Below are 13,842 nucleotides of genomic sequence, written 5' to 3' on the forward strand. Positions count from 1 at the left end.
TAAAAACAAAGCTTAACAATCCACCTTTAAGTGCACCCGAACAGTTCAGTTTATTACAACATTTCTAACTGATTTTTAACCATTTATATTGAGGTTACTGGAGCAGATGTGCAATCATTTACCTGCTATAAATATCAATAAAGGGATATAGAACACATGGTAAACATGTAATACAGTAGATACTGGCACCAGCATCCAAAACTGATGGCTTCTTTTGCTTGGACCATTGTGTATTAATAGTTACAGCTATATCGAATCAAATAAATATTCCATGACAATCATGGTAATCATGTCTATATGCACATCCCACATACTTTGTCTATGTAAGCATATTTCATGATACTCAATTGAGCTATGCTATATTCGCACAAAAAAGTGAGCATATACAAATACAAGGTAGAAGACCATGAGTTTTTCTCATATCTAATAAATACAATTAAAAGGGGGACTGTTCAAGTTTTAAAACTATAGAGCTTTAATAAACGGTCAGAGGTGATACATTAATTATCTCCTGATCAGTGGATCGGTGCAGTGCCGATGATTTCTAGCATCTCGAGAAATGGATAGCATCATGCCTTTCAATTATTTATTGTACACATGGTGTACTATACACCAAAAAGATTGTTCGGCGTTCAACTGCTCTCAATGTGCGAGGATTAATGCGGACCTGATGCATGTGGCTTGGAGATGATTTAAACTCTTTCAATATTGGACTAAGAAAATACAGATGATTGAAGAGATATCAAGATACCTTTTTACCTGAAAGGCCCTAAAGCTGGTCATACATTAGTTATTTCTGACAGCCATTGTTTAAACAACTTCTCGTTCACATTGGTCTGGGAAGGTTGTAGTCTTAGACCACAATGCCTTGAAGAGGCTCTGTCACCACATTATAAGTGCCCTATCTCCTACATAATGTGATCGGCTCTGTAGTGTAGATCACTTCAGTGGTTTTTATTTAGAAAAACTATCAATTTTGACGGAGTTCTGACCTATTTTAGATTTATGCTAATGACTTTCTTAATAGAAAACTGGGTGTTTTTACTTTTTGACCAAGTGGGCGTTGTAAAGAGAAGTGTATGACGCTGACCAAACAGCGTCATACACTTCTCTCCATTCATGTACTCAGACATCGTGATCTCGCAAGATCATGATGAGCTGTCACTTACTCACACATTAACTTTACTGAAGTGTCTTGAGAGTGAATAGACATCGCTTCCAGCCAGGACGCGATGTTTGTTCACAATCCCGACACTTCAGTAACGTTTGTGTGGGACTTAATGACAGCACAGCGTGATCTCGATGTGCTGTGCTGTAAGTCCCACACATACTTTACCGAAGTCTCAGGATTGTAAATAGACATCGCATCCTGGCTGGAAGCGATGTCTATTCACTCCCAAGACACTTCAGTAACGTTAATGTGTGAGTAAGTGACAGCACATCGTGATCTCACAAGATCCCAGTGTGCTGAGTACATGAATGGAGAGAAGTGTATGACGCTGATTGGTCAGCGTCATACACTTCTCTTTACAACGCCCACTTGGTCAAAAAGTAAAAACACGCCCAGTTGTCTATTAAGAAAGTTATTAGCATAAATCTAAAATAGGTCAGAACTCCGTCAAAATTGATCGTTTTTCAAAATAAAAACCACTGCTGTGATCTACATTACAGCGCCGATCTGTAAGAGATAGGCCACTTAAAATGTGGTGACAGAGCCTCTTTAAGTTAAAACACAATCGATAATTCATCTCTGCCTTGATCTGTGACCTGGCAGGTTTTCATTAATGTAGTGCAGACCTGTCCATCGGCATGAATGATTTTCCAACGACCAAAAATTCCAACATGGTCGATCAACTTTTCTACAGATATCTATCTTTGCTTAGCATCTGACAGCGTCTCAACCGGGTCTTCAGAAGGTGTTATGTACAATGACTGTTTTTTTGCTACTGTAGTTTTATTATGTATGTTTTACATTGAATAGTTTGGAATTATGGAAATCACAGGATCGATAGATATGTTAATGATATGCAAATTATAAAAAAAAGGAAACAAAATATTCCAAACATCTTGATTTATTCAGTATCGAGTATGAGCGCCACGCGCAGAAATGCACACACACGCCTTGGCATGCTATCAATGAGGTTATTAATGGTTGTCTTTGGAATGTTATGCCACAATAAATGCACTTGGGCATATAAATCATCAAGATTGCCTGCTGGCAGCTCCCTTTGCAATTGCTGACCAATGACGCCCCAGATGTGCTCGATGGGAGACAAGTCTGGAGACGCTGCATTCCATGGTAGCACATAGTCCTCAGAGGCTGCTCACTAGCACGAACAACATGCAGCCTGGCGTTGTCCTGTTGAAAAATGGCTTCTGGGACACTTTGGAGAAATGGTCGTACCGTTGGTTACACAACCAAATCAATGTAGCGCCTAGCTATTAGTGTGCCTGAAATAAAGACTAGAGTGATCCGGATACCGTACATTATGTCGCACCACGCCATAATCCCGGGACTAGGACAAGTGGAACGTTCCCGTGTGAGGGCTTCTTCATGGAGTTGCCGACGTGGTCTCCAGATCAATATCTGGCTATCATTGTGTCCGAGACAAAATTGTGACTCATTGCTGAAGAGGATAGACCTCCATTCCAGCCTCCATTGCTGTCTTGCTATGCACCATGATAGCCTTTGGGAGCGGTGGCGTGTGGTCAATGGAACACATGTAGCTGGACGTCTGACTCGTAGCCCAGTGTCATGCAAATGCCCTCTGATGGTTTGTCTCGACTAAGCTTGGGCTATGATGTCCAATTTCACCTGCAGTACAGAATGGATCACTATGCGCCATTCTTCCAATGAGATAATCCATCTGTGCAGAGGTTCGCCTCTACACACCACTTGCTGTCATTCCCGTTCATTGTTATTCTTCCAACCTCCGGGACATGTAATGTTGAACAGTGCTGCTATCTCGGCCTAGGCGTTTAGCGATCTGCAAGGAGTGATAAACCAAGGTCTCTAACTTCAAGGCTTCTGTCCCTCTCGGTTTGCAATGACTAACACGTCGACCTACAGGAGGCATCGCACAATCATTCCACACCGCTTCATCCGATTTTTGAGGTTTCATGTGGCTAAAAAACTTTGCTTTCAATCTGGCTTTTATGCCCCTCCCACGTGCCACAGCTTGAAAATGTTATGATTTGCAGACCTTAGCAACACCTGCTACTTCCTCAATTTGTGTGTGTGTATGTATACATATATACACCAGCAGGAAAGGCAGTAGCACTCAAACGCAGGAAAGGAATTCCTTTTAAATGGGTGCCCAGCAAATAGTCCTGATCTAAAGACTATAACTATATCATATAAATTTTTTGTTTGTTATTTCGTTTATATTAATGTCATTTTTTTATATCTCACTTTTCACTTTCTGTATCAATATATATTTTTTTGATACATTAATAATGATTTTAACACGCTGTATTACATTTTATACACTTTTTGATTATTATAATGAAATTTGTTATGTGTATTAGATACACGCTATATAAACCACTGCTTATGTATGTATCACTATGCTTGAAAAAGGTCCTAATGTTGGACTGAAACATTGTACTTTGCTATGTTGGCTTAAATAAACCAAATTTTATCATCTTTTCTATTGGAGTGCTGCAAGATTTATTTTTGTATATGTATATATATATATATATATATGTGTGTGTGTGTGTGTGTGTGTGTGTGTGTGTGTATATATATAAATATATACACTATATGGACAAAGGCATTGGGACCCCTACACATGCGGATAAAGATAGCCATCTTTATCTGGACTCTGATAACTTGCTGCAGCTTGATATCACACAATAAAAGCCATTGAAAAGTCATTAAAAAAAAGTCAAGATAAAGGATCTTGCCACTGTGTATTTAATGCGTTAAAAGTCAAGATAAAGACTGCTACATCTGTACAGGAGCTGTTATGACATCTATTCTAAATCCACAGGCATTAATATGGAGTTGGTCCCGCCTTTGCAGCTAAAACAGCTTCCACTCTTCTAGAGTGTGTCTGTGGGAATTTTTGCCCATTTGTCCAGAAGAACATTTGTAAGGTCAGACACTGATGTTGGAGAAGAGGGCTTGGCTTGCAATCTCCATTCTAGTTCATCCCAAAGGTGTTTGATGGGGTTGAGGTCAGGGCTCTGCAGGCCAGTCATGTTCTTGAACACCAAACTTACCCAACCATGCCCTAGTAGACCTTTTTTGTACACTGGGGCACAGTCATGCTGGAACAAAAAAGGGTTTCCCCCAAACTCTTTCCACAAAGTTGGAAGCATACAATTTTCAAAAATGTTTTGGTATGCTGAAACATTAAGATCGCCCTCCACTGGAACTAAGGGGCCTAGGTCAACCGCGGAAAAACAATCCTATAGCATAATTCCTCATCTGCCAATCTTTACAGTTGGCACAGTCAGGCAGGTAACATTCTCCTAGCGTTCGCCAAACCCAGACTCATCCATCAGACTGGCAGATAGAGAAGCGTGATACGTCACTCCACAGATTATGTTTCACGGGTCCAGAATCCAGTGGCGGCATGCTTTACACTTCTCCATCCGACACTTGGCATTGTGCTTGGTGATGTAAGGCTTGCATGCAGCTATTCGGCCATTGAAACCTGTGCCATGAAACTCCACACAGATGGCGCACAGATTTTCTGCTGATCATAATGCCAGAGGAGATTTGGAACTCTGCAAATATTGAGTCAGCAGAACATTGGTGTCTTTAATGCACTATGCACATCAGCACTTGGCGACCCTACTCTGTAACTTTACGTAGTCTACCACTTTGTATCTGAGTTGCTGTGATTCCTAAATGCTTCCACTTTGCACTACTACCATTCACAGTTGATCACAGTATATCTAGGAGGGAAGAAATTTCACAAACTGACTTGTTGCAACAGTGGCATTCTATTACAGTACTACACTGGAATTCAGTGAGATCTTTTTACAAATGTTTGTAAGGCAACTACATGGCTAGGTACTTTATTTTATATACCTGTGGCAATAGGACTGAATAAAACACCTGAATTCAATGATTTACAGGTGTGTTCCAATACTTTTGTCCAAATAGTGTGTGTGTGTGTGTGTGTGTGTGTGTTTATACATACAGTGCATTCAGAAAGTCTTCAGACCCTTTACATTTTTTCACATTTTGTTATGTTCCCCATCATTCTGCTCTCAATACCCCATAATGACAAAGTGAAAACAGAATGTTAGTAATCTTGCTAATTTTTTGAAAAGGAAAAATTAAAATATTTAATTGACATAAGTATTCAGACCCTTTACTCAATACTTAGTTGAAGCACCTATGGCAGCGATAACAGCCTCCAGTCTTCTTGGTTATCATGCCACAAGGTTTGTACACCTGGATTTGGGGATTTTCTGCCATTCTCCTCTGCAGATCCTCTCAATCTCTGTCAGGTTGGATGGGGATCGTTGGTGGTCAGCCATTTTCAGGTTTCTCCAGACATGTTTTTATTGGGTTCAAGTCAGCGCTCCAGCTGGGCCACTCAAGGACATTAACAAAGTTGTCACTAAGCCACTCCTGTGTTGTCTTGGCTGTGTGCTTAGGGATATTGTCTTGTTGGAAGGTGAGCCTTGGGCCCAGTCTGTGGTCCAGAGCTCTGGATCAGGTTTTCATTAAGAATATATCTGTACTTTGCTCTATTCATCTTTCCTTCAACCCTGACCAGTCTCCCTGTCCCAGCCGCTGAAAAACACATCCACAGCATGATACTGCCACCACCAGCTTCACTGTGGGAATGGTATTTGGCAGGTTATAAGCAGTGATGGTTGACCCTCTGGAAGTTTCTCCCATCTTCACACCGTATCTTTGGAGCTCAGCTAGAATGACCATTGGGTTCTTTTTCACCTCTCTTTCCAAGACCCTTCTCCCCCGATTACTGTGTTCTTGGGAACATTCACTGCAGCAGAATTTTTTTTGTACCCTTCTCCAGATCTGTGCCTCCACACAATCCTGTCTCTGAGCTCTACAGGCAGTACTTTCCTTCTCATGTATTGGTTTTTGCTCTGATATGCATTGTCAGCTGTGAGACCTTATATAGACAGGGGTGTGTCTTTCCAAATCATGTCCAATCAAGTGAATTTACCACAGGTGGACTCCAATAAAGATGTAGAAACAATTCAAAGATGATCTAGAGAAAAGGGAGGCCCCAGAGCTAAATTTCAAGTGTCATGTCAATGGGTCTGAACACTTATGTCCATGCAAAATTGTAGTTTTTCATTTTTAATAAATTTTCAAAAAATTCTGTCTTCACTTTGTCATTATGGGGTATCGAGTGTGGATTGATGGGGTAATATCTGCATTTTTTTTTAAATATTTTAGCACAAGGCCTCAACATAACAAAATTTTAAAAAAGTGAAAGGGTCTGAAGACATTCCGAATGCACTGTATATATATATATATATATATATATATATATATATATAGAAAGAAGCATAGAACACAGCAACGGCACCAGGACTTCAGAGTAGATGAAAGCAAAAGTGGATTTATTCACCTCAGTATAAGCAACGTTTCGGTTCAACAGGAACCTTTCTCAAGCCATGGCTTGAGAAAGGTTCCTGTTGAACCGAAACGTTGCTTATACTGAGGTGAATAAATCCACTTTTGCTTTCATCTACTCTGAAGTCCTGGTGCCGTTGCTGTGTTCTATGCTTCTTTCTATTTGGATGTTGGGGAATTTATTCACCCCCAGGTAACGAGCACATGGCCTGATTTTTTGGAAACCATTGGAGTGCTGTGTTCATCTACCATTGGACTGTATATATATATATATATATATATATATATATATATATATATATATATATATGCTTGAGAAAGGTCCCAACATCATTATGTTGACTGAATAAACCACGTTTAACCTCCTTTACTATTGGAGTGCTGCAGGATTTCTTCATAAATATTTTATGATCTTTGGATCAGGATTACCTGCCATGCACCCGCTACTATATATATATATATATATATATATATATATATATATATATATATATACACACACACACACACAGGGGGGTGCATAAGTAGGTATACAGTTTAAATAATAGGTAAATATAATAATAACTAGTATAGAAAACACGTTACACAGGTTTGCTAGCAAAAGGAATGATAAGTATTTGTAAAAAATATTATAAAAACATATAAGCATATTTTAAAACCTAATTACCAAAATTTGAAACCTAAGAAATATGCGGAAGCATTTGCTGAATAATAGATTATTCACCCAGGGTAAAGGTATACTATACATACTATTAATAATTCTCTATGTGCATATATCACACGCAGACTGATCTGTGTAGTCAACAGTCAAACCCTCAGCAACTGCCGCCACAGCCTCTGAGATCAGTTTTTTCCCTCCATGCAGTATCAGCATTCAGAATCGATGTTTAAAGAGGCTCTGTCACCAGATTTTGCAACCCCTATCTGCTATTGCAGCAGATAGGCGCTGCAATGTAGATTACAGTAACGTTTTTATTTTTGTAGTTATGCAAATGAGGCTTGCAAAAGTCCAAGTGGGTGTGTTTAAAAGTAAAAGTCCAAGTGGGCGTGTATTATGTGCGTACATCGGGGCGTTTTTAATACTTTTACTAGCTGGGCGCTCTGATGAGAAGTATCATCCACTTCTCTTCAGAACGCCCAGCTTCTGGCAGTGCAGACACAGCGTGTTCTCGAGAGATCACGCTGTGTCGTCACTCACAGGTCCTGCATCGTGTCAGACGAGCGAGGACACCGGCACCAGAGGCTACAGTTGATTCTGCAGCAGCATCAGCGTTTGCAGGTAAGTAGCTACATCGACTTACCTGCTAACGCCGATGCTGCTGCAGAATCATCTGTAGCCTCTGGTGCCGATGTGTCCTCGCTCGTCTGACACGATGCAGGACCTGTGAGTGACGTCACAGATCTGCACTGCCAGAAGCTGGGTGTTCTGAAGAGAAGTGGATGATACTTCTCATCAGAGCGCCCAGCTAGTAAAAGTATTAAAAACGCCCCGATGTACGCATACACGCCCACTTGGACTTTTACTTTTAAACACACCCACTTGGACTTTTGCAAGCCTCATTTGCATAACTACAAAAATGGCCATAACTTGGCCAAAAATGCTCGTTTTTTAAAAATAAAAACGTTACTGTAATCTACATTGCAGCGCCTATCTGCTGCAATAGCAGATAGGGGTTGCAAAATCTGGTGACAGAGCCTCTTTAACTCAGTTAGGCTGGGTTCACACGACCTATTTTCAGACGTAAACGAGGCGTATTATGCCTCGTTTTACGTCTGAAAATAGGGCTACAATACGTTGGTAAACATCTGCCCATTCATTTAAATGGGTTTGCAGACGTACTGTGCAGACGACCTGTCATTTACGCGTCGTCGTTTGACAGCTGTCAAACGACGACGCGTAAAAAGACTGTCTCGGCAAAGAACTGCAGGGCACTTCTTTGCAACGTAATTTGAGCCGTTCTTCATTGAAGTCAATGAAGAGCAGCTCAAGATTTACGGGCGTCAAAGACGCCTCGCATAATGCGAGGAGGAGCTTTTACGTCTGAAACGAGGCAGCTGTTTTCTCCTGAAAACAGCCTTTTCAGACGTAAAGGCCACTTCTCGTGTGCACATGCCCTTAAGGCTGCGTTCACATTACCTATTTTCAGACGTAAACGAGGCGTATTATGCCTCGTTTGGCGTCTGAAAATACGGCTCCAATACGTCGGCAAACATCTGCCCATTCATTTGAATGGGTTTGCCGACGTACTGTGCAGACAACCTGTCATTTACGCGTCGTCGTTTGACAGCTGTCAAACGACGGCGCGTAATAATACAGCCTCGTCAAAAGAAGTGCAGGACACTTCTTTCAGACATAATTTGAGCCGTTCTTCATTGAACTCAATGAAGCACAACTCAAAATTTACGGCTGTCAGAGAAGCCTCGCAAAATGCGAGGAGGAGCATTTACGTCTGAAACGAGGCAGCTGTTTTCTCCTGAAAACAGTCTGTCTTTTCAGACGTAAATGACAGCTATCGTGTGCACATACCCTAATAGTATGTTCACATGCAATGTCAAAAACGTCTGAAAATTACGACGCTGTTTTCAGAGAAAAAAGCGTCTGCTTTTCAGCCGTTTTTGAAGCTGAAAACGTTTTTTCAGTTGCTTTGGAGCTGTTTTTGGAGCTGTCTTTCTATTGACACAATGAAAAACAGCTTCAAAAACGGCTCAAGAAGTGACATGCTACTTCTTTTTACGGGGCTTTCTTTAAAACGGCGGCTTAAAAAACGCCCCATCTGAACAAAATGCCATTTTTCAATTTAATTTAACATGCAGATGTTTGTAGCCGTTCAGCTGCCGTTTTTTCAGGCGTATTTCAGGGCATTTACGTCCTGAAATATACACTTGAAAACACAGCGTGTGAACATACCCTAAATGCGCTGTATATGCTGTTACTTTAGCATGTACTAGAACTTCTTGGAGTCTTTTTAACTAGTGTGGTCAAATCTCTGTTTTCTTCGCAATTTTATTAGAATCGGCGCCAAAAAAAATTGATTTAACCATATCTTGTGCATATACCCTTCTGTCATCTATCATTTGTAGCATTTTGAATGTAGTCATTTTTGATTATCACTTGGTTTTGCAACATTTTAATTAAGAATTTAAAAAAAGTCAACATTTTTTTTTTAACTCTGCTATAAGAAAATAGCAGAAAAACGAAACTTGAAAACTCATGTGTAACTGAGATTAGTCATAGGGCAAACAGATAAAAATAACTTTTCAAGTGATTCTTGCAAATGAAACACCAGTTTCTGTACAAAAAAAAAAAGAGAACTGAATTAAGATTCCTTCACCTTGGAATATAAAACCTACACCAAACCCAAACATCAGTCTACTCTCCTGAGATGTAATAAGATGCAACTCAACACATGAAATGAAGTATATTGTATTCTTTGTACACATTAAATACTTTTTATTTTTGTATGTTAGGAACATTTGGCTGGCACAATTTACATAAGACTGCTTCTTACGTCCATTACATTTTTACGAAACCTTTCTATTACATGCATTATGGATATCCGGAGTGTTCTGGTATAGTTATCTCTGTGTGCTAGAATGTTATTCTTTCTTTGAAATAAGATGTCTAGTGTCTAGTTCAGGAAGCTGCTGTGCCACATCTGGAGGTACAGTGGTAGATGGACAGATTTGGCTGCCTCTGCACAAATGATATTGAACCTACTTCTTAAAAAATCCTTTACCTCAACTTTGCCATTGAACTTTGGCTGCTAGTTGTCCTTTTTTTTTTTTTGTTGTAAAACTTCTTGTGTTCGTACTGTCAGCTTCTATTTTTTTTTCTTTTATGTTATCAGTAGTTGTTTACACCTTAAAGGTGTTATCTGTGCTTTGCAAAAAAAGTTTACTTTTACCTGCAAATGGCATAATTTAGTCACAAAAAGCTCATACTCCTCTTTTAATCCCATGCCAATACAGCGTCGCTGGTTCACAGTCCCCGATATCTATTTACATCGGCTGGAGCTCCGATGTGGCTCACCAGCATGTGACCACTCCAGCCAATCACTGGCTTCTGCAGTCATGTGCCATACTTACTGAGAACACAGCTGCGGTCAGTGATTGGCTGGAGCCTTTAGTGATCTATTTAGTTCAGGGCTTGCTGCAGTAATACAGTCGATAAAATGCAGCCTAAGGATATGTTCACATGGCCTATTTTCGGCCGTTTTTCGGGCCGTGAATGACCGAAAAACGGCCGAAAAATCGGAAGCAGAACGCCTCCAAACATCGGCCCATTGATTTCAATGGGAAAACGGCGTTCTGTTCCGACTGAGCGTTTTTCGTGGCGTTTTTTTACGCGTTAAAAAACTGCTGCGAAACAGAAGTGCGAGACTTTTTTGGAGCCGTTTTTCATTGACTCTAGCGAAAAAAGCTCCAAAAACACGCAGTGAAAATCGCGAGTGGTACAAAAAACTTCTGAAAATCAGGAGCTGTTTTCTCTTGAAAACAGCTCCGTATTTTGAGACATTTTTGACTCTGCATGTGAACATACCCTAAGGCTGGGTTCACACGAGCATGTTACGTCCGTAATGGATGGAACGTATTTCGGCCGCAAGTCCTGGACCGAACACACTGCAGGCAGCTGGACTCCTAGCATCATAGTTATGTACGACGCTAGGAGTTCCTGCCTCTCTGCAGGACAACTGTCCCATACTGTAATCATGTTTTCAGTACGGGACAGTAGTTCCACGGAGAGGCAGGGACTCCTAGCATCGTACATAACTATGATGCTATGAGCCCGGCTCCCTGCAGTGTGTTCGGTGCGGGACTTGCGGCCGAAATACATTCCGTCCATTACGGACGTAACATGCTCGTGTGAACCCAGCCTTACATGTATCCAATTAATATCTATGCAATTTCAAGTCATGTATACATGTAGGCTTATAAACATTCTTTAAATTGACCCTAAAATACTATTTGAGGGTCCCAAACTTGCGATGCTGTGATGTCATGTTTCTCTTCATGGCAGGAGAACTCCATGTGGAGAGAAATAGGAAGTAACAACTGTTCTGAGTGCGTATCGGAATTAAGTCAGCAGTAATCGGTCACCTTCTTCCTTCATTTCTTCTAAGTACTTCTGGAGAACCACCAGGAATAGTTATACTGCATGATCTGAACCACAGTGTGATTGATATTGTGAACTATGAAAATTGGCCCATATTTATCAATATATTTGCGCCTTTTTTGGGCCACATTGTACTCCAAAATACTGTCTTATCAGCTGTGCAACATATTTATTAACCATTTGTACCAGATTTATGAAATGCAAGTAAAAAGTTGGATCCCTACTCCACACAGACCCTGGGGTAGAAAAAGTTCCGTAGCTTTAGCCAGTGGGAAAGTTAATTGCAGAGATGAATGTTGTGAGCGATTTATCAAATAAAGGAACATGCAGTCATAAGTTTTTCAATAAATCAGCCAAGCTTTAACTTAGGCCCCATGCACACGAACGTGCTTTTGCAGCCGCAATTCCCCCGAAAATCCACAGGAGAAATGCGGCCCCATTCATTGCAATGGGCCCATGCACACGACCGTGGTTTCCACGGTCCGTGCATGGCCCAGGAGCCTGGACCGCAGAAAGAACAGACATGTCTTATTACAGCCGTGTTCTGCGGTCCAGGCTTCTAGGAAATAATGGACGCGGGTGTCACTCTGCGTCCGTCTGATCAGAAAATCGCGGCCATGAACATGGCTACGGTCGTGTGCATGAGGCCTTAGACATTGGCTAAAACTAATTCACTTTTGATATATGTGGACTATTGTTCTTAGAAGGAGCTCTATTTTAAAGGGGCTCTAAACTTTTTGAGAAAATAAGTCAGATTGCAATAGAAGGCTGAAATTACACATGCAGTTTTTGTGGCAGTTTTTTGTGCCAAAGCCATGAGTGGATCCACAAAGAAGGAAAGTATAAATGAAAGACTGATAAATATCCCCTCTTTTGTATTCATTCCTGTTTTGGGCTAAAAATAACTGCATTTAAAAACTGCCACGAAAATTGCATGTGTGATCACAGCCCAAACGTTGTTTTATTTCTGGTTGGCATGATTATGTCCAGGGACATGTATTTATTTATATGTTTAAGGACAATATGGGATACTTATCAAACGGGTGCAATGGAAAAGTGGAGCAGTCACCCATATAAACCAATCGGCTTCCATCTCTTTTTTTTTTTTTTTTCTAGAGGCCCATTTTCTAAATTAAAGCTGCAACTTGATTGGTTGCTATGGCCAACTCCTCCGCTTTCCTTTGCACCAGTTTTGATAAATCTCTCTCATTATCTCCTCTAGAATGTACTAGATTTTCTCTGATATAAATACATTAAATTGCATCTGTAAGTTTAGTAAGGTTGTAGATGATTTTTTTTCAAATATACAAAATATAAATAAAATAACACTGTTGACTGAAAACTCATTGTCATGGTATCAAAAAAAAACCGTAGTAGAACATTCTAGATGCTGCCTGTGGGCAGTGCGCTACATTACGACACTGATTTCATCTTACATGCAGTTCTATCAGGTAGCGTTATACATTTTCTCTTTTTCCAGTGACTTTGCGATGCAAGAAGACAGTTCAGTATTAAAAGACCAAGGCAGCAGGCTCGATCTGACTGAGCAGAAAATAAACATGATGGTACTGGATATCTGCCACAAACCAGGTGGCAGCGAGTACCTGAGGCAAATTCATCACATCATCCAGCTCAATGAGGTAGGGAAACTGCCTTTTTGCCGAGCAATTAGGTGTGTATTGGGTTGAGGCAGACTGTGCTGGCAGCTAAGCATTCGTCAAAGAGAGGGTAATACTTTTTAAAGTCAATAGCAGGTTAGGCATTACATGGGAATCAAATCATTTCACTACTTTAGTTTATAATACCTTTAATATTGAGATCAAAATACACAATGCACATTTACTATTAATCAATTAAAAAATGATATGGATCCTCCGCCATATAATTATAATGTATCACACATAAAGATTTATATTCTATTTCTCATATGTGTACTTATTAGAAGTAAACCGGTACAACGATTTTAGTAATTAAATTTTTTTCTTTTTTATGGAATGTGGCTTTAATCTCTGGAAGATATTACAATTTTGGTTAAAAAAAAAAATATTAAGGAATTGCTGAGTTATTTAATGTTCTGTTTCTGAATAGCACCAATATATTCTGCAGCACAGGTCCGAAAATGTCATCACTCGCATCCGTTTCTGTCTGCATTGGGGTT

At 40.2% G+C, this 13,842-nt stretch overlaps 1 protein-coding gene across 7 annotated transcripts in view; it reads left to right on the top strand.

Moving 5' to 3' along the window:
* Nucleotides 1–13,842, top strand: part of KIAA0825 (KIAA0825 ortholog) — a 430,680-nt gene that overhangs the window by 230,923 nt on the left and 185,915 nt on the right. For all 7 annotated transcript variants that reach the window (XR_012850533.1, XM_075837231.1, XM_075837243.1 and 4 more), the window contains one exon: nt 13,165–13,324. Coding sequence is in view for 6 of the 7 variants with exons in the window: in XM_075837231.1 (XP_075693346.1) it covers nt 13,165–13,324 (160 nt within the window). In the remaining variant the exon portion in view is untranslated. The remainder of the gene's footprint in view (nt 1–13,164; nt 13,325–13,842) is intronic.

The sequence above is a fragment of the Rhinoderma darwinii genome, chromosome 1 (assembly GCF_050947455.1).
Source record: "Rhinoderma darwinii isolate aRhiDar2 chromosome 1, aRhiDar2.hap1, whole genome shotgun sequence".
Lineage (NCBI taxonomy): Eukaryota > Metazoa > Chordata > Amphibia > Anura > Rhinodermatidae > Rhinoderma > Rhinoderma darwinii.